Source organism: Symphalangus syndactylus, chromosome 13 (genome assembly GCF_028878055.3).
Source record: "Symphalangus syndactylus isolate Jambi chromosome 13, NHGRI_mSymSyn1-v2.1_pri, whole genome shotgun sequence".
Classification (NCBI taxonomy): domain Eukaryota; kingdom Metazoa; phylum Chordata; class Mammalia; order Primates; family Hylobatidae; genus Symphalangus; species Symphalangus syndactylus.
The window spans coordinates 95909577-95926776 of NC_072435.2; the positions used below are offsets into that span (position 1 = coordinate 95909577).

Sequence of the window (17200 nt, forward strand, 5' to 3'; positions counted from 1 at the left end):
GCAGCCAAGTGCATCTGAAACTCACTTCTGTTTGAGCTAGGACATTTGGTCAGTGAGAGAGAAAGAGAGACATGAATAGTGGGGAAATCCTAATGAAATACATACTTATCCAAAAAACCCACTATATCCTCTTCCTGGGCAGCAAATATAGATAGCTGTTTATTTGTAAATAAAGTCATGTCTTGGTGAAGACAGAAAAAAAAGGTTTGAAAATCATCCTCAGAAAACAGCTTGGGAAAAGAGATTCTGACAGCACACATTATCATTTTTCATTATTTAACCTTTCAAATTACTTCTTTAGGGAGGTAGAAGACATCGTAGAAGGAGTGGAAGAAGAAAAGAAGACCTAGAAACATAGCTCAAAGTGAACACTGCTTCTCTTGGGTTCCTGGATTTCTTCTGGACATTTCCTCAAGATGAAACTTCAGACACTTTGGTGAGATTTACCATTATTTTTCTTTTTACTATATGTTTTTAAAAAGCCCCAGATCAATGCATGACCAAGGCAGATCATGACAGTGAAAATGAAAGCCCCTGAAATTTCCTCTAAAAGGCAGATATAAGGAAGATCTCTGATTTTGTGATCTGCTGACGTAATGCCTAAATAGTCAAAAAAATTCCAGTAGGAAGTGGCTTTAAATCACTATTAATGTTTATAAAAACCTATTCAATTTTAGAATAAAGTTTAAGATAATAAATCATGGATTCATCTCTTTTTAAATCAAGGCCGTTTATATTTGTTTCTTTTTTCTAATAAAGACATAGTCAAAATGTCATCGTATCTTGCCCAATCTCCCAAGGGCTGAAATTTGAATGAAAACATAAGGTGTTTTTTTCAGATAAATTGGTATCTTTTATGTGAGTACATATCTTGGGCATTTTTAGGTCCAAATGAGGTATAAAAATGATAAATATTGAGAAAAGATATATACAGAAAGGCTATAGTAAAATGCATTCAAAGGGAGCCATTTGTACTTTTGTAAACTATCTCGCTGTCTCCTTCCCTAGCTCTCCTAACCAACCCTTCCCCTATCCCCACAGTCACAAACTCTATTTATTTATTTTCCTTTCAGGAGTTTTTTTTGAAGACCACCATAAAGAAAGTGCATTTCAATTGAAAAATTTGGATGGGATCAAAAATGAATCTCATTGAACACTCCCATTTACCTACCACAGATGAATTTTCTTTTTCAGAAAATTTATTTGGTAAGTTGTCAAGTTCATTTGAATATCAGTAAGAACAAACTATGATTTGGAAATACATGAGGAAATGCCTAGATGATGAGTCCAACCCAGGGTCAAGAACATGTTTTTGTTCCAAGTACTCAATCAATGTTAGCTACTCTGCAAGGTTAGAGGTAGATCGGACCTTGGATTCATGGGACCTAATGGTCTTCATTTTTATAGATGAGGACTGCAAGAGCTTTGTGAATTGCTCAAGGCCGCGAGGCTAGATAATTAACAGAGCAGGGAGTAGAAAGCGATTCCTCCTCTGAGGCTAATTCCAATATTATTATAGCAGGTACTAAACTATGAAATCATGATTCTTATGGCTTAATATGATACCTATTAAAGGCTGAGTTTACTTAGGTTATAGCTGGGCAGATTTCCTTTTGCAGTTCCTCTGGTACTGGGGGATCTATGGCACAGTGTCAGGATTAGTCATTTAAGCAGGATTGAGGACAAATTGTACTAAGCAGTTTTCAGTAGATCTGTAACTAGATGATACCATAAAATGATATATTGCTCCACTTTATGCATTTATGAAAAACATCTCATTATAAAGAGTTTCAACTGCGAACATTAACAAAGAGTCAGCCAAGGCAATATTTTGGGTGGGAGAGGGAGCCTTTCTGCCAGTGTTAAAATAATTCCCTTCTGCATAATAGCCCTGCTGGGAGCCTGGGATGCTCCCAGTTTTCACCCTCCGTTAATATATGGGCCATGATATACCATAATAGTGAAAATGCAAACACTAGAAGTTCCTCAAAGTTCAATGTATGAAGGCATGACCGCTTATTTGGTTGCTGATATTCCTAGGACCTGTTAATTAATAATTTGTGCTGTTACCTATTAGTCATTAGCACTTTAGTGTGTGATAGTTGATTAGGCCATTTCCAAGAGGGGGTCATTATTTGCAATAATTATTTACATGTGTACCTGCCTCCATACAGTACAAATGCGTTTAAGGGCAGTGACCATATTTCATTAATCTTTTATTATCCAGTGCATATTTAGTAGGCACTTGATAAATAAGAGTCCAGTAATAAATAATAGAAGAGAAAGCAAAAAGAGGTTTATGGAAAAAACAGATGTTGATCCGTAACTCTCAGAGAGACCAAAGGCAGCAGCAATTATTTATTAAATGCCAGTTCTCCCAAGTACTTGCTGCATCTTGTTTCTTCCAGTTGGCTTATCTTCATCCTGTAGATGCAGTCAAGGGCAGTGGGAGGCCCTGCCTCCATGTATAGCCACTTGACCATTTGCTTCTGGCCTGCCTGCCCTTCTATGGTTCCTCAGAACAGAGTCCATGTATAGACATCTCAGTGATAGTTTCTTCTAGCAGTCAGAACTCACAGAATAATTAGGACTATTGGCACATACCACAGATAAAGAAAAATTCCACTCAAGATTTTTTTTCAAACAAAAACTTCCATTTCCTGCTGTAAAATTTTATGATTGTAGGTTGAGATCTCTGAGCTTAGGCTTCGTCATTACTAAACCAATCTATTCAGCTCCAATTTGCTTACAGAGAGAAAATTGTAGGGTTTTCCTTACAATCTAGCCCAATTTTCAGCCAGCACAGAAGATTTCAGGGTGATTTCAGCAGCCATAAGGTGAAAAAGATGCCGGTAAATACAGAAAAAGCCATGAAGATGCCGTCAGGTTAGAAGCATCTAAAAATGATTGCTAAGGAAGCACTGTGCCTTCTGCTTTTATGGTGTGGTTCTCTCCTCTCTCTCTTTTGCTGGACCACATTCTTATTCCATTTCCTAATACTGCATTTAAGGTTTCTGAGAATATATAGCACAAGCTGCATGAGCTGCAATGCACAGCTGTAATTCTTTGCTGGAGCAGTTTCCTCAACTCTTTATCTGGTCCCCTCTTCTGGTAAGCTAATCTGACCATGTGTGACCATTAGGACTCCTTTTCCTTTTCTCCATTAAGCTGTAGAGCCACGTCTAAGCATTATTTTCAAATCTCTTTCCCCTAGGCCCTCAGTCTCACTTCACTTAACATATCTGAGCTAGGCTGGGCATAGTGGCTCACACCTGTAATTCCAGCATTTTGGGAGGGTGAGGGAGGTGGATCACGAGGTCAGGAGATCGAGATCATCCTGGCCAACATGGTGAAACCCTGTCTCTATTAAAAATACAAAAATTAGCTGGGCATGGTGGTGCGTGCCTGTAATCCCAGCTACTCGAGAGAACTGAGGCAGGAGAATAGCTTGAACCAGGGAGTTGGCGGTTGCAGGGAGTCGAGATTGCGCCACTGCACTCCAGCCTTGTGACAGAGTGAGACTCCATCTCAAGAAAAACAAACAAAAAAAAACGTACCTGAGCTAAAGGTATGCCAAAGGGGAGGACGAAGAAAATTTTGATTCCTTTATTCCTCTTCCTCGTCTTCTTGTGTGTCATGATGACACTGATGGCTTCTATGGCCCCTTCATGTGTGTAGGGTGGAAGGCACCAGGGAAAAGAGTGGCCCATGAATGAGTAGTCCGCAGGCCTAACTCAGCACTCCTGGGTCTAAGCTATGCCAGGGGTTTGGAAGGGTTAATCCATGGGTTCAACTGCCCAGAAAGCTGGACTCTTTTCCAGTGGTTAACTGTGTATTCAAAACAGCAGTCATGTTGTTATAATAAGGGCAAACAAGGTTAATGGAATAGTCTATGGATAGCTGTCACTTCTCTTCAAATATCGGACACTGACAATATGCTGGGCCTTGGAATGAAGCAGAGAATAGGACAGGCAAGATCCTAGTAGAGAACAAACTCACAATAAACTTGTAAATAAATCAATAAACAAAATAATATCATTTTTATACCTTATTTGGACCTAAAGATGCCCAAGGTAGTGATACATGCTATGAAAGCAACAAAATAGGGTGATGCCCTATAGTCTGGAGGGATGGGCTGCTCTAAGTGGTATAGTCAGGAAAGGCCCCTGAGGATTCCACAACTGAGCTCAGCCTGAAAGACAAGAAGCCAGAGAAAACATTCCAGGAGGAGGCAATAACAAGTGCAAAGGCCCAAAGTCTGGAATGGACTCAGAAGGACCTTGTCTTCTACTCGTTTTTATTTAGGGGTAGACAACTGCTTTCCCATTGACCAGCTGTGCAGCCTTGAACAGCTCACTCAAGTTCAATTGGTAAAAGTAGATTATCAGGCTGGGAATTCTAGGACATTTACTCAAATTAAACATTTGAGTTCACAAAAATGCTACCGTTGTCCACGTCAGGAAGTGGTGACTCAATGGTACTCACTTGGTACACGGCTCAACAAGTCCTTTTAAGGTGGTCGTGGGCATGGTCCCCTTCACTGCAGGTTATTATAAAGGTCATAATTCAATGACAACTTTAAGGTGTTTAGAAGGTGACCTGAAGACAAATACTGAAAAGCACTCACTATTGGGTGCTGGAGACACTCATGACCTTTTCAGTGATAACTTGCAGCTTCTTCTAGAGGTGACCATGTGCCCCTCACTCTTCAAAGGCTTTGCTTAAGGTGAAGGGGAAATGTCTTCACCCCTGTAATGTTTATTCCAAAAAGCAGAGCCCAAATGAGGACTTGCGTGAAGGCAGTTTATGTGAGAGATGATGGGGGAGCGCAGGCAAGGGAGTGGGTGGTGCGTCAGGGAAGGGGGGAAAACGAAAGACGTCAGTTGTCAGGATCCCTGGTGTGGGTGAGGCCAGCTTGATGCCACTGGGAGCAGCACAGAGAACTGTCAGCAGAGGGGTCAGGGACTGGAGCATATATTAATATTAACTGCCCCTTGGCTCCCGTTGGTTGAGCGTCACCCCAGGGGGCATTAACTCCTCGCACTTCTGGACTGTTTTTGAGCTCAGGCCAAGCTGTCTCCTGTGGGATTAGCGAAGTTCTGGGCAGAAAGCATAGGGATGTGCGGCATGCTCTTGAAATGACTGGCCGTCAGCCTGAGGTCATCATCTGAGCTCGCGTATGATCAGCTGCCGCAGGTATGGCCGAGATCAGAGATGGGTTGAAGGGATGTGGCAGCTCCACCAGAAAAAGAAGAAAAGAAACTTGGACAGAATGGAATCAGAGAGACGGGGGTTGGAATCACCTCCCTGAAGTCCTTTAATTTATTCTGTTGCCAGACATCCCTGACAAATCCAGATGGGAATCTAGCCTGTCGGTAACTGAATCCACATAGAGGCCCGGGGGTGGAAGGACACAGTTACCACAGAGAGATTCGGCTCCTTTCCTCTGGGAGATCCTGCAAGCCAGGCAGCTTGGTCAAAGATTAATTTAGTGGATTAAAAAAGGCGTCTCTGATGAATGAATAAGGCAAGGTTTTATGCAATTAGTGCATAATAAAAAGTAATAATGACAAAGTCCACAGCTCCCCACCATCTGACATAGTGAATAAGATAGGAGATGGTATATTAACTAAAGTCTATATTTACTTTTAGCAAATCATGGTTTAAAAACTCAAAAATTACAAAAATTTAAAGACTAAATTAAAAGACAAAGCATTCCAACAATAAGAGAAGAAGCAAGAGAAAGTACAGTCTAATCCTCCCACACCCAATGTTCCTGGGTACAGTGATTCCTGATTCACTTAGCACAGTGACACTGGGAATGGAAATAAGGAATAAAATAGTGGGAAATGAAATCTCAGAGGCAAGTGAGATTCTCTGAACTTCAGTTTTCGCCTACGTAAAATGAGGATAATAATGTCACACTTCACAGTGTGTTGGGAGGAAGGAATGGGCTGTGTGGGAAAGTGCTCTGTAAGCTGCAAGGCATCCTAAAATGTTACAATTAATCCAGAGTTTGAAATGTAGTTGTCACATTTTAAATTGTTGAAATGATAAACACCATTCCACTCATTAAAAGAAGGAAGTACTGTTTATCTCAACATTGTGGAGTGCAAAGAACTTTCAAGGGGCCAGAGAGAATCAACAATATGTAAAAAAGGCTGGGCACGGTGGCTCATGCCTGTAATCCCAGCACTTTGGAAGGCCAAGGCAGGCAGATCACCAGAGGTCAGGAGTTTGAGACCAGACTGGCTAACATGGTGAAACCTCGTCTCTACTAAATATACAAAATTAGCTGGGCATGGTGGCGCATGCCTGTAATCCCAGCTACTCGGGAGGCTGAGGCAGGAGAATCACTTGAACCCAGGAGGCGGAGGTTGCAATGAGACGGGTGACAGAGTGAGACTCAGTCTCAAAAAAACAAAACAAAACAAAAAACCACCAAAAAACAAAAACAAACAATATGTAAATAAATTTCTGGTTACCTCACCTTTGCATTATTACATTGCTAACAACAGCTTTGGAATCCACGTCTTGTATTGCGTTTAATATTGTATCTAACAGTCTTTCCGGAGCCCCATTCTGATTGAGGCCTAGCAAGTGTCAGGAGGTAGATCCTATACAATCCCATTCACTTATCTTTCATTTCCTTTGGCTACTTCGCATTGCCTTATGCTTCACTCAGCTGTGTATGCCCATTTTCTCAGGGTGCACTTTATTTCTTTATTTTTCTTTTTATAGAGAAAGGGCCTTGCTCTGTCACCCAGGCTGGAGTGCAGTGGCACAATCAGAGCTCACTGCAGCCTTGAACTACTTGGCCCAAGCAATCCTCCCTCCTCAGCCTCCTCATGCTTTATTTGTATCAGAATACACTCACTTGGAAGTCTGCTTCTTCCCTATGACTTATGCTTAAATTAAAAGAATCTTCCAGATGTTACAGAATCAGTCACATGTTTTAAAATACAATTAAAGGTTTTGAGATGCAGTTTGTAGAATATTTCTGACATTTGATTTCAGGTATTTTTCCCTCTCACTGAGTTCAACTCAAGTGAACGTAGTTCTGACTTCTTGGGTGAATTAAAGTTCAAAGTTTCCAAAAGATAGAGAGATACCATTGTCTCAGATAAAATGAAGCTTTGTTTCAGCATTACTTGAAATATTTTGTCACTGCTGTTTCTTCTCCACAACTCTTCCATAGCTGTAAGTAGTCTCTAAGGCATTTAATTTACTGTTACTTTGGTTTTTTCTTTCTCAAGGAATCTCAGATCTGGTTCTCTGGATAGTGGAGTAAAGAAATGGGAGAAGGAAAGAAATATTGAATGAGGCTTTTCTTATTACAAAATAGATTACTGCCTCTTTCAGCTAGGGCTTGCAGTTTGGAAAAGGTGTGCAATGACTCAGAGAGTTGGCCAGCTGGTAGGTGATTCCACTGCAGTCTAGGCCTTAGCTCTCAACCTTTCAGGCTAAGAAACAGATTCTTAGGGGTGCCAAGTTGAAAAAGATTGACTATAAAATCATATTGCAAACATATTAACTTACAACAATAAAAATAATTGATAATGATAACAGCTAGTATTTCTTGAGTGCTTTATAGAAACTCATGTGTCAGATATCAAGCTAAGTACATTTTAGATTTGTTAACAGATTTCCTGGGTTGATTCCAATCTCTGCCATCTACTACCCTGTGGTCTTGGACAAATTCCTTAACTTTGCGCAAGTTACTTGCCTTATTTAATAAGGTGATAAGAAGAATGCCTGGCACATCACAAGTACTCTATTTGCCACTAAAATTCACTCTCACAACACACCTATAAGGTAGGTACCATTACTATTCCCCTTTTATGGTGAGAAAATGAATATTTAGTGATGTTAAATAATCTGCTAAACATTCCATAATTAGTAAGTAGGCAACTGAAATATAATCAGGACAAGGAAACAAAATCGAATGTTTAAGTCTCCAGGCTTAGAGAAAGCTTCTATTCACTTTCTCAACTGGGAGGGTCTTTCAATAAGATTAAAGTCTGCTGACCATGTCTGTTCTCAAGGATAGTTCTCAGAAAAAAAGCATTGCCAACATTTACTCTGGGATCTCCCTTTTTTCATGACTTCATAGCTGATGCCCCACTCAGCATGAGAGGTACAATATTCACAGTTCTCCCGAATAACTGTGCTGAATAGTGCCATCAGATAGAACTTTCTGTGATGAAGGAAATGTTCTAGATCTACTTCATCCAATACAGTAGCCACTATTCGCATGTGGTTATTGAACACTTAAAATGTGACTGGTGTGACTGAGGAACTGACTCTAATTTAATTTAATTCTGTTTAATTTAAATAGCCTGATATGGTTTGGCTCTGTGTCCCCACCCAAATCTCGTCTTAAATTATAATCCCCACATGTTGAGGGAGAGACCTGGTGACAGGTGATTGGATCATGGGGGTGGTTTCCCCATGCTGTTCTCATGATAGTGAGTGAGTTCTCATGAGATCTGGTTGTTTGATAAGTTGTCTGGTGCTTCTCCCTTCCTACTCTTTCTCCTGCTGCCTTTTGAGGACATGCTTTGCTGCCCCTTCACCTTCTACCACGATTGTAAGTTTCCTGAGGCTTCCCCAGCCATGCAGAACTGTGAGTCAATTAAACCATTTTTTCTTCATAAATTACCCAGTTTTGGATAGTTCTTTATAGCAGTGTGAAAAGAGACTAATAAATAGCCATACATAGCTAGTGGCTACTGTTTTAGACAGCAGAGATATTCAGGAAAAAAATCTTCTTTTAGGGAAAAAATAATACGAGACAGTTGATCATCCCTAAGAGAAATGCAAAGGGATCCGATCAGTCTTGTTATGAGAACATTCTGTGTGAATTTCACTCAGCAACAAGGGTTTCCTGGGTCAGCTAAATAATCCTGCTCATTTCTTATCTAGTATAGATGTTTTTGAGGGCACCCGACAGGTCCATTTATTTTGGCCAGTGAAAAACTCGGTGGAGAATTCTTGAAATGGAAAATTCTGAATCATTCGTCTAGCTTCATATCCTTTGGATAGCTTTTTCACCTATGACCCTCTCAAGGCAAGGATAGCTCTGGGATTATGAGGAGGGGAGAATGAGGTCAGAAGTAAACTGAGGACTGAAAATGGCTTTGCAGATGGTGACCCTTGATCAAGCAATTCAAACTGAAATATACCCATAGACCATCACTCTTTTCCTCTTTCTTGGCAATTACGGCAAGTGTACCTTAGCTTTTCCACCACAGGACTTTGAGTCAGAAGACCTGGGTTAAAGTCCCAGCATTCCTTACTCATGGTATGACTATAGACAAATCACTGAAACTCACTGAGTTTAAAAATAGGCTTAAAGATAGTGGAAATTAGAAATAATACCTCCCTCAAAGGGTGCAAGTGAAGATCTGATGAGGTAATGCATATGGAACCGCTTTGGAAACTTGTGAAGACTATAGAAATGTCTTAGCAATGATTATTCTACTTGTATAGCTCACCTTTGCCTTTTAAAACTGCTTTCATATTTACTATCTCATTTTATCTTCAGAACAGGCCTAAGTAGGGCAGGAATTATTATCTATGTTTTACCGTCTATTGATGTGGACAAATGAGGCCCACTGAAGCTGAGAGACTCACCTAAGGTTACACAGTGCCTCTCGCTACATTATGTCTGGGCTCCACCCTGGGTCAACTGAGTCCCCTTCTAAAGCACTCATTTCTGAAAAACAACCAATAGACTTAAGCTTGATGTCCAAAAGTTATGCTGAAGGATAAAATATAGAATTATTCCTATTCAATAAGCAACCCAAGGTACAACATGAGTCCAAAGCTGAGCAATCATAACATCAGCATAGTAATGATGGGTAGCCACCTGTTGTGCTAAGCATTTTATAAATACTATTTTAGTTAATAATCACATATAATTCTTTGAAGTTGTATAGTTATCAACCCCATTTTACAACCAAGGGAATCAAGGCAGAAAATGGTTCAGGAATTTGTCCATTGTCCACAGAGCTAATAAGTGCCAAGACAGCCTGGATGTATTACTTTGCTGGGGCTGCTGTAACAAAGTAACATAGACGGGGTAGCTTAAACCACAGAAATTATCCCATAGTTCTGGAGGCTGGAAGTCCAAAATCAAGGTGTCAGCAGGGTTAGCTCCTCCTGAAGGCTGTGGGTGGAGGATGTGCTCCAGGGCTTTCTCTTTGGCCCACAGATGGCCGTCTCCGTCTCCTCTCTGTGTGTTCACATCAACTTCCCTTTCTGCGTTTCTGTCTCTGTGACCAAATTTCCAATTTTTAAAAGGATACAAGTCATATTGGATCTTCATTTTAATTTGATTTTCTCTGTAATGACCCTATCAACAATTAAGATCACATTCTGAGGTACTGGGGTTTAAGGCTTCAACATATATACATCCTCATCTTACAGTGGTTCAGCCTACTATGTTTAGACTTTACAATGGTGTGAAACAGACATTTTCAGCAGAGTTTTCAATAAACTACATGAGCTATTCAGTTCTTTCTTATAAAAAAGGCTTTGTGCTAGATGATTTTGTCCACTGCAGGCTAATGTAAGTGTTCTGAGCACACGTAATGTAGGCTAGGCTAAGCTATGCTGTTTGGTAGGTTCGGTAGGTAGGCTGGAGTGCAGTGGTGCAGTCTCGGCTCACTGCAAGCTCCACCTCCTGGTTTCATGCCATTCTCCTACCTCAGCTTGCCGAGTAGCTGGGACTACAGGCAGCATGTCTTACATGGTGGTAGGCAAGAGAGAATGAGAGCCAAGCGAAAGGGGAAACCCCTCATAAAACCATCAGATCTTAGGAGACTTACTCACTACCACGAGAACAGTGTAGGAGAAACCAACCCCATGATTCAATTATCTCCTACCGGATCCCTCCCACAACACATGGGGATTATGGGAGCTACAATTCAAGATGAGATTTGGGTGGGGACACAGCCAAACCATATCAAGCATTATGCTTTAAAATGCTTCCATTTTAAATCATACCATTCCATTTTAAATCTTACCATTCTGCCACCTTTTGATGGGGACAAATGTCAGGACCTGGAGCATGGCACTTGACCTCCAAATCCAGTTTTAGAGCCACTGAACAGAAACCCACCCTCTAAAAGTTCTTAAACTGGAAAAGTACTCCCCCGAAATGTTTATCTAAGAGACTGGTTTCCAGCTTACTAGGCAATTTGGCATTAAGGACTTTTCTCATAAACATTTACAAATATTCTGTTCCGTAGTGAAGTTAATCAGTAAACCACACAACCTCTGTCCTCTCTCACTCCTTACCTAGTCTCATTTTCAGTTGCTGTGAATAAGCTAAGAATGGTAATGCAGTTTCAGGGGTTAGAAAATCCAATTCAAATTAGTCCTCACTGCAGCTGTACGCCGCCAGGATTTTTCATGGAAATGATGAGTATGAAGCCCGCAAAAGGTAGGACACCGTTCACAGGTGCTCTCAGGTCGAGCTCTTGCAACTGGACTGAGGAAATCTGGGGACTTTGGTTGGTGATGACAGTAACAGATGTCTGTCAAAGATGGTGGCTCAGTCAGACCCAGAAGACTAGGGTGGGAGTTTGGGTTGGGGTGATTTTTGTAGGGTTCTAAACAGACGAATATCTTATGGGGATGAAATGTAAGGATGTTTCCCATAATATTCTTCATAGACTATTATGTCAAATTATCAGTATTCTTCCAAACCAAACATTAGACAGTTCTAACATTAATATAATGGACACTTGAAAAAACATTTTAACATACATTATTTAATGCAGTGTTCCTAAAATGGCAAGTCTCAGTTCCCAGGGGATCACAAAATTTATTTAGTGTCTTGTGACCAGCATTAAAAACTGGATTAGAACATAATAGAAGAGAAATATCAGTGTCCCTCAAGGAGTAAACACAAGTGGTATTTCATGAAATTTTGTTTCAGTTACATATGTGTAAGTATGTACAGGGTATATGAGATAAAATGTATCTAAAACTGTAGGTTGTGGTAAAAAAAAAAAATGAAAAGAGTTTGGGAAACACGAATTAATGAAGTAGTTTCACAGCAGGTTTCTCCCAACAGTCCATGAAAAATCAGATAAGCACAGAGTTGAGCTTTAGGCCCAGGCTCTTGGTTTTCTCTGAATTAAAACATAGATTATAATTAAAACACAGTATAATGTGAATCATTTTTTAATATTTTTTAAAACAGAAATTCATCTTTTAAATTTCCAGCAAGAAAAAACTCGAGTCATTTTTATAATAATGATAATTGTGAACATGTTTTTGGTCATAGACTTGGTAGCATACCATTTTGTTTAAATGCGATGTTTAAAAGTGACCGACACCGTATTTAGAAATGGAAATGAGTTGGAAGGCCGGGGAAGCAAATTTTCCATATACTTCAGTTTAACCAACATTTAATAAACATGTACTATGTGTCAGGCATTGAGTTAGATGCCAGGAATATAAAGAAAAGAATATAATCTAATATTTTCCCTCAAAGAGTTCTCAGACTAATCACAACAATCAGAAAAGTATACATGTGTATGTGGTGTCAGGCACTATGCAGTTTACATTCTTTGTCTTTAGTTCATCTTTATTACAGCCTCTCATGCAGGCACCACATTATTTCGGCTTTGTAAAGAAAGGAATAGAAGCTTAAAGAAGTTCCATGTCTTTCCCAGGTTCATATACCTAACAAGTTGTGGATGAAATGAATCCAGATTTGTCTGCTCAGAGGGCACTCTTAGGTAGTATCTCACACCATCTCAAGTTCAGCGTGGAAGATAAGCCTGTAAACAAAAGAAATGATTGTATATGCTTCCAATATGTGCCATAATAGAAGTGTGTACAGAGGTAGGAGAGGTGAATTCCACCTGGGGGAACTGGGGCAGGGCTCCCGGAGTAGGTGACCAGAAGTAGGTGATCAGCTGACAAGGCAGGGAGAGGCACTAACATCACAAAGGCCTGATGCCAGGAACAGCAAACAACTTCGCAGTAAAGCCCTGCCATTTAGTGAAGAAACCATGGATTAAGAAATAAAGGAAGGCAAAAAAAGTGACTTTTCTAGGCACTGCAATTCAACAGACATTCATTAAACATTTACTATGGTCAGCGTTGTGCCAGGAATGAAAAACTGGATATAAACTGGACCCTTTCTCAGGAGCATCAGAAACTCACTGTGAGATTATGGGGGAGTGCCATTGTATTTATGCAAACCTGATTTCCCATTTGGGGGTACAGTGGTTCTGCTCCCAAATTCCTTAGAGCTGCACTGGCTAATATGCCACATGTGGCTATTCAACTTCAAATTTTAACTTAGAATTAAATAAAATTTAACATTCAGACTCTAAGTATCACTAGCCACATTCCAAGGGTTTAATATCCCTATGTGGTTAGTGGCTACCATATTGGTAGGTATAGAACCCTTCTATCACCTCAGAAAGTTCCCTCAGATGACACTCCTTTAGAGAAGGTGTTGAAACCTGGAGACTGTCTATCCAGAAGAATTTTACTTTCTTTACAGGGCTTCTCAGACTCCCCTGGAGTCCATCCATGTGTTCTCATTTAAGAACTCTTCCCTAAACTTCCATGGAGAACCGTCACAAAGGAATCCTAATTCTCATACTTTTTGATAGGCTAATTCCAAAATAAAGATTCCTGTATCTAAATTTTAATATGTATTTTCCCTTTTAAATTGTATCAAAATAGAAATAAATTTACCTTTTCAGAAAGCATACTCTAAATTAAAGTCGAACTACCTCTACTCCCTCCACATCTTATTTTCTGCCAGTGTTGTATTTGTTTACTTGTTTACTTATTTTTGTCCCAACCCTTGACATCCCCACTTCCCAAAACACACAAACAAGAGAAAGGCTGGGCCTTCGTATGTGTCTTTTCACTTTCATATCTTCAGACCCTAAGACAGTGACTGCTAAATAGCAAGTGTTTATAACACACACACACACGCACACACACACAGAGACAGAGAGAGAGAGAACATGAGCATATGTTTATAAATATATGTTTGTAATGAAATAACTATCCTAATACTTATATCATCAAGACAGACTGTGTTAATAATTACTTATTAGCTATCAATTAACTATGATTAAAATCAGGATTTTGCTAGGTTCTTCAGGAAACATGTCTTTTAATGATACTCGACTTACCGAAGCTGCTTCTCAGCAACCGTATTTTACACTCAGAACTACCTTCTGAGATAGCAACAGTCCCATTTTTACAGGAGAGATTGAAATAGGAAAAGCTTAGCCAGTTAAGACCTCATGGTCAGTTAACGGTGGAAGTTGTTCTAGTCCAACCATTTTGGAATATGTTGGCCATGCTGGTTCTTTGGTTGTAAAGTTCCTGTGTAATTACTTCTCTATTTGTGGAGATTTAGGAGACACACTATGAAATGCTAGAAGTGAATGTGCTTTGAGAATAGAAGGTTTTTTTTTTGTTTTTTGAGATGGAGTCTCACTCTGTCACCCAGGCTGGAGTGCAATGGCAGGATCTTGGCTCATCACTGCAGGCTCCGCCTCCCAGGTTCAAGTGATTCTCCTGCCTCAGCCTCCCGAGTGGCTGGGTTACACGCGGCTGCCACCACGTCCAGCTAATTTTTGTATCTTTAGTAGAGATGGGGTTTCACCATGTTGGTCAGGCTGGTCTCGAACTCCTTACCTCAGGTGATCCACTCGCCTTGGCCTCCCAAAGTGCTGGGATTACAGGCATGAGCCACTGCACTTGGCCAGTAATGGAAGTATTATTTAATATTATTGTGTACTGTTCTCATATTTTTACTGATGTTCTACTGTTTTAGCATGATATTATCTGTATCTTTGTGAAAGCTTTCCATTTTGATCTAGATTATTCCAGAGATTGATATGACAGTGATATCGTTATCTGACTTGACTTGGGACTCCTTTGTATTTCTTGATTATGAAAATAATAGTTTCGTTGAAATAATGCTTAAAGATTTTAGAATTGTCATATGAGGAGAAAAAAAGTACACATTTCCTTGGATGCTACAGAATCCAGATTCTATCAGTTTTTGATCTTGGGCAAATTACTTAACCTTACTAGACCTGTGGCAGAGAGAAATTGGGGTAAGGGAGGAAGGGGAGTTAAGGGAATAAGATAAGTTAGAGGATAAAATCTAAGTGTAAGTGAAACTAATGCTTTTAATACTTTTTAGTTTTTTTCAATTCCGTTCACTCCAGAAATTTTCATCGTATTTGGTGATGAAATAGATCAGGATTTTGCTTATATTTTATCTTTTCTTTTTGTGTAATAATTCCATATTTTTCTCCTTCCATTTTGTGGTCATAAGACAAGGCACCATTTCTAAAATATTTTGTCCATCAGACATACTCGTTTTTTGTTTGTTTGTTTTATTTTGTTTTGTTTTTGTTTTTGTTTTTTTTGAGACGGAATCTTGCTCTGTCTCCAGGCTGGAGTGCAGTGGCGTGATCTCGGCTCACTATGACTGCCACATCCCAGGTTCAAATGATTCTCCTGCCTCAGCCTCTCAAGTAGCTGGGACTACAGGCATGCACCACCAAGCCCAGCTAATTTTTTTGTATTTTTAGTAGAGACAGGGTTTCACCATGTTGGCTAGGATGGTCTGAATCTCTTGATTTCGTGAACCGCCCGGCTCGGCCTCCCAAAGTGCTGGGATTACAGGCGTGAGCCACCGCACCTGGCCTATGCTGTTTTAATATGGATAAGTCAGACAGAAGGAAAAGAAATTGATTTTTGTACAGATACTGTATACCACGTGTTCTGTCAATCATTTCCTGGGTTAATGCAGAAAGCATTATTTTCAACATGTAATATGTATATTCTGAAATTTGGCAATGTAGAAAAGCCCTGAATTCTAATGTTCATAAACTATTAGTCATATACTTATGGCGACTTTTAGATATAAAGAAGAACTAGAAGATTATCTAGGGTGGAGTCTTCTCTTTACAGATGAACAGAGGGAGGCCCAGGTAGGGTAAGTAATGGTTTTTAAATGGCATGTAACTAGATTCAGGAACATGACTGCCAGGGACCTAGAAACCTCTTCTGTTGGGAAAACTTCCTGAGAGAAGCAATACCCACAGGGAATTTAGAGGTAAGTGGACATTAGTGAGATGAAGCCCTGGGAGGGGTTGGCTGTGTTGAGAACCATTTCAGGCTCAGGAAGCAGCAGGTGGGAGAAGTCCTGAGTCTGGAAGCGGCAAGGCACATTCAAGAAACAGAGATGTCTGAACATGCAAAATGGCTGGAAAAGAAAGCAAGGGTAGAGTCACGCAGAAGCTTGCAGGCCCAGTTATAGGTTATGTGCAAGCGGAGGCCGAGAAGCGGGTAACAAGAGCATGTAGGAGGATGCAGAGAGGGGCTTTGAATATCATGTTTTTAAGTATCACACACCTGAAATTACCCCCAGAGAGCAGCAATTCAGTGCATGGGCTTTGAGATTAGACTCCTAGAGCTCAAATCTCATCTACTTAGGTAGGTAGGAGTAAAGTTGCTTAACTACTATGTGCCTCATGGTACTCATTTGTAAGTGGGGGTTAATAATGTTACCTACCTCATAGGGTTTTGTGAGGAATAAATGAGAACATACAAGTGCCTGCCACTACGAAAAACTCTATAAAAGTTTTCTGCAAAATATGGTAATAGTAATCATAATAATTACAGTAATGGTTTCAACTATCTTTTGAGCACAGCAAAGAGCATTGCCAATTCGAAATCCCCAAAGCCCCAAAAAACCACGTTTTTCTAAAAGTTTGGCACACACTTTTTTGGTGACAGAACCTGACCTGAATGAATGTGAAACTATTTATGGTCTTTACTTATTGCACTTACTGTGAATATTCATACGTTTCCCTGTGGAAAATATTGCTGTATTTGATTCTGGGTTCTGTTCCAGACTGTGCTGGGAGGGATACATAAATAGCACTGTATTCTGTTCTGAAATCCTGAAAATTCTGACTTCTAACACACATATGACTGCCAAGGTTTCAGAAAAGGAACTGTGAATCTGTATCATCTCACTCAATCCTCAGACTAACTCTTGATATCGATATTATCATCCCAACCTTGCTGCCATGAAAACCAAGGTTTATCAATAGTTTGAATAATTTGCTCAAAGTCCCACTGTTCATAAGAGATGGAATTGGAATTTTGGTCTAGAATTGTCTGACAA

At 40.0% G+C, this 17200-nt stretch overlaps 1 protein-coding gene across 5 annotated transcripts in view; it reads left to right on the top strand.

Annotated features, from left to right (window-relative positions):
• The first annotated feature begins 301 nt into the window (after window positions 1–301).
• NR1H4 (nuclear receptor subfamily 1 group H member 4) overlaps window positions 302–17200 on the top strand; it is a 71595-nt gene continuing 54696 nt past the window's right edge. For 3 of the 5 annotated variants that reach the window (XM_055237904.1, XM_055237905.1, XM_055237906.1), the window contains exons 1-2: window positions 302–436; window positions 1074–1206. In XM_055237904.1, coding sequence (XP_055093879.1) covers window positions 1128–1206 — 79 coding nt within the window. In that variant the 5' untranslated portion in view covers window positions 302–436; window positions 1074–1127. Of the gene's footprint in view, window positions 437–1073; window positions 1207–11312; window positions 11450–17200 lie in introns of those variants that run through there. The other 2 variants (XM_055237902.1, XM_055237903.1) reach the window with 1 other exon arrangement.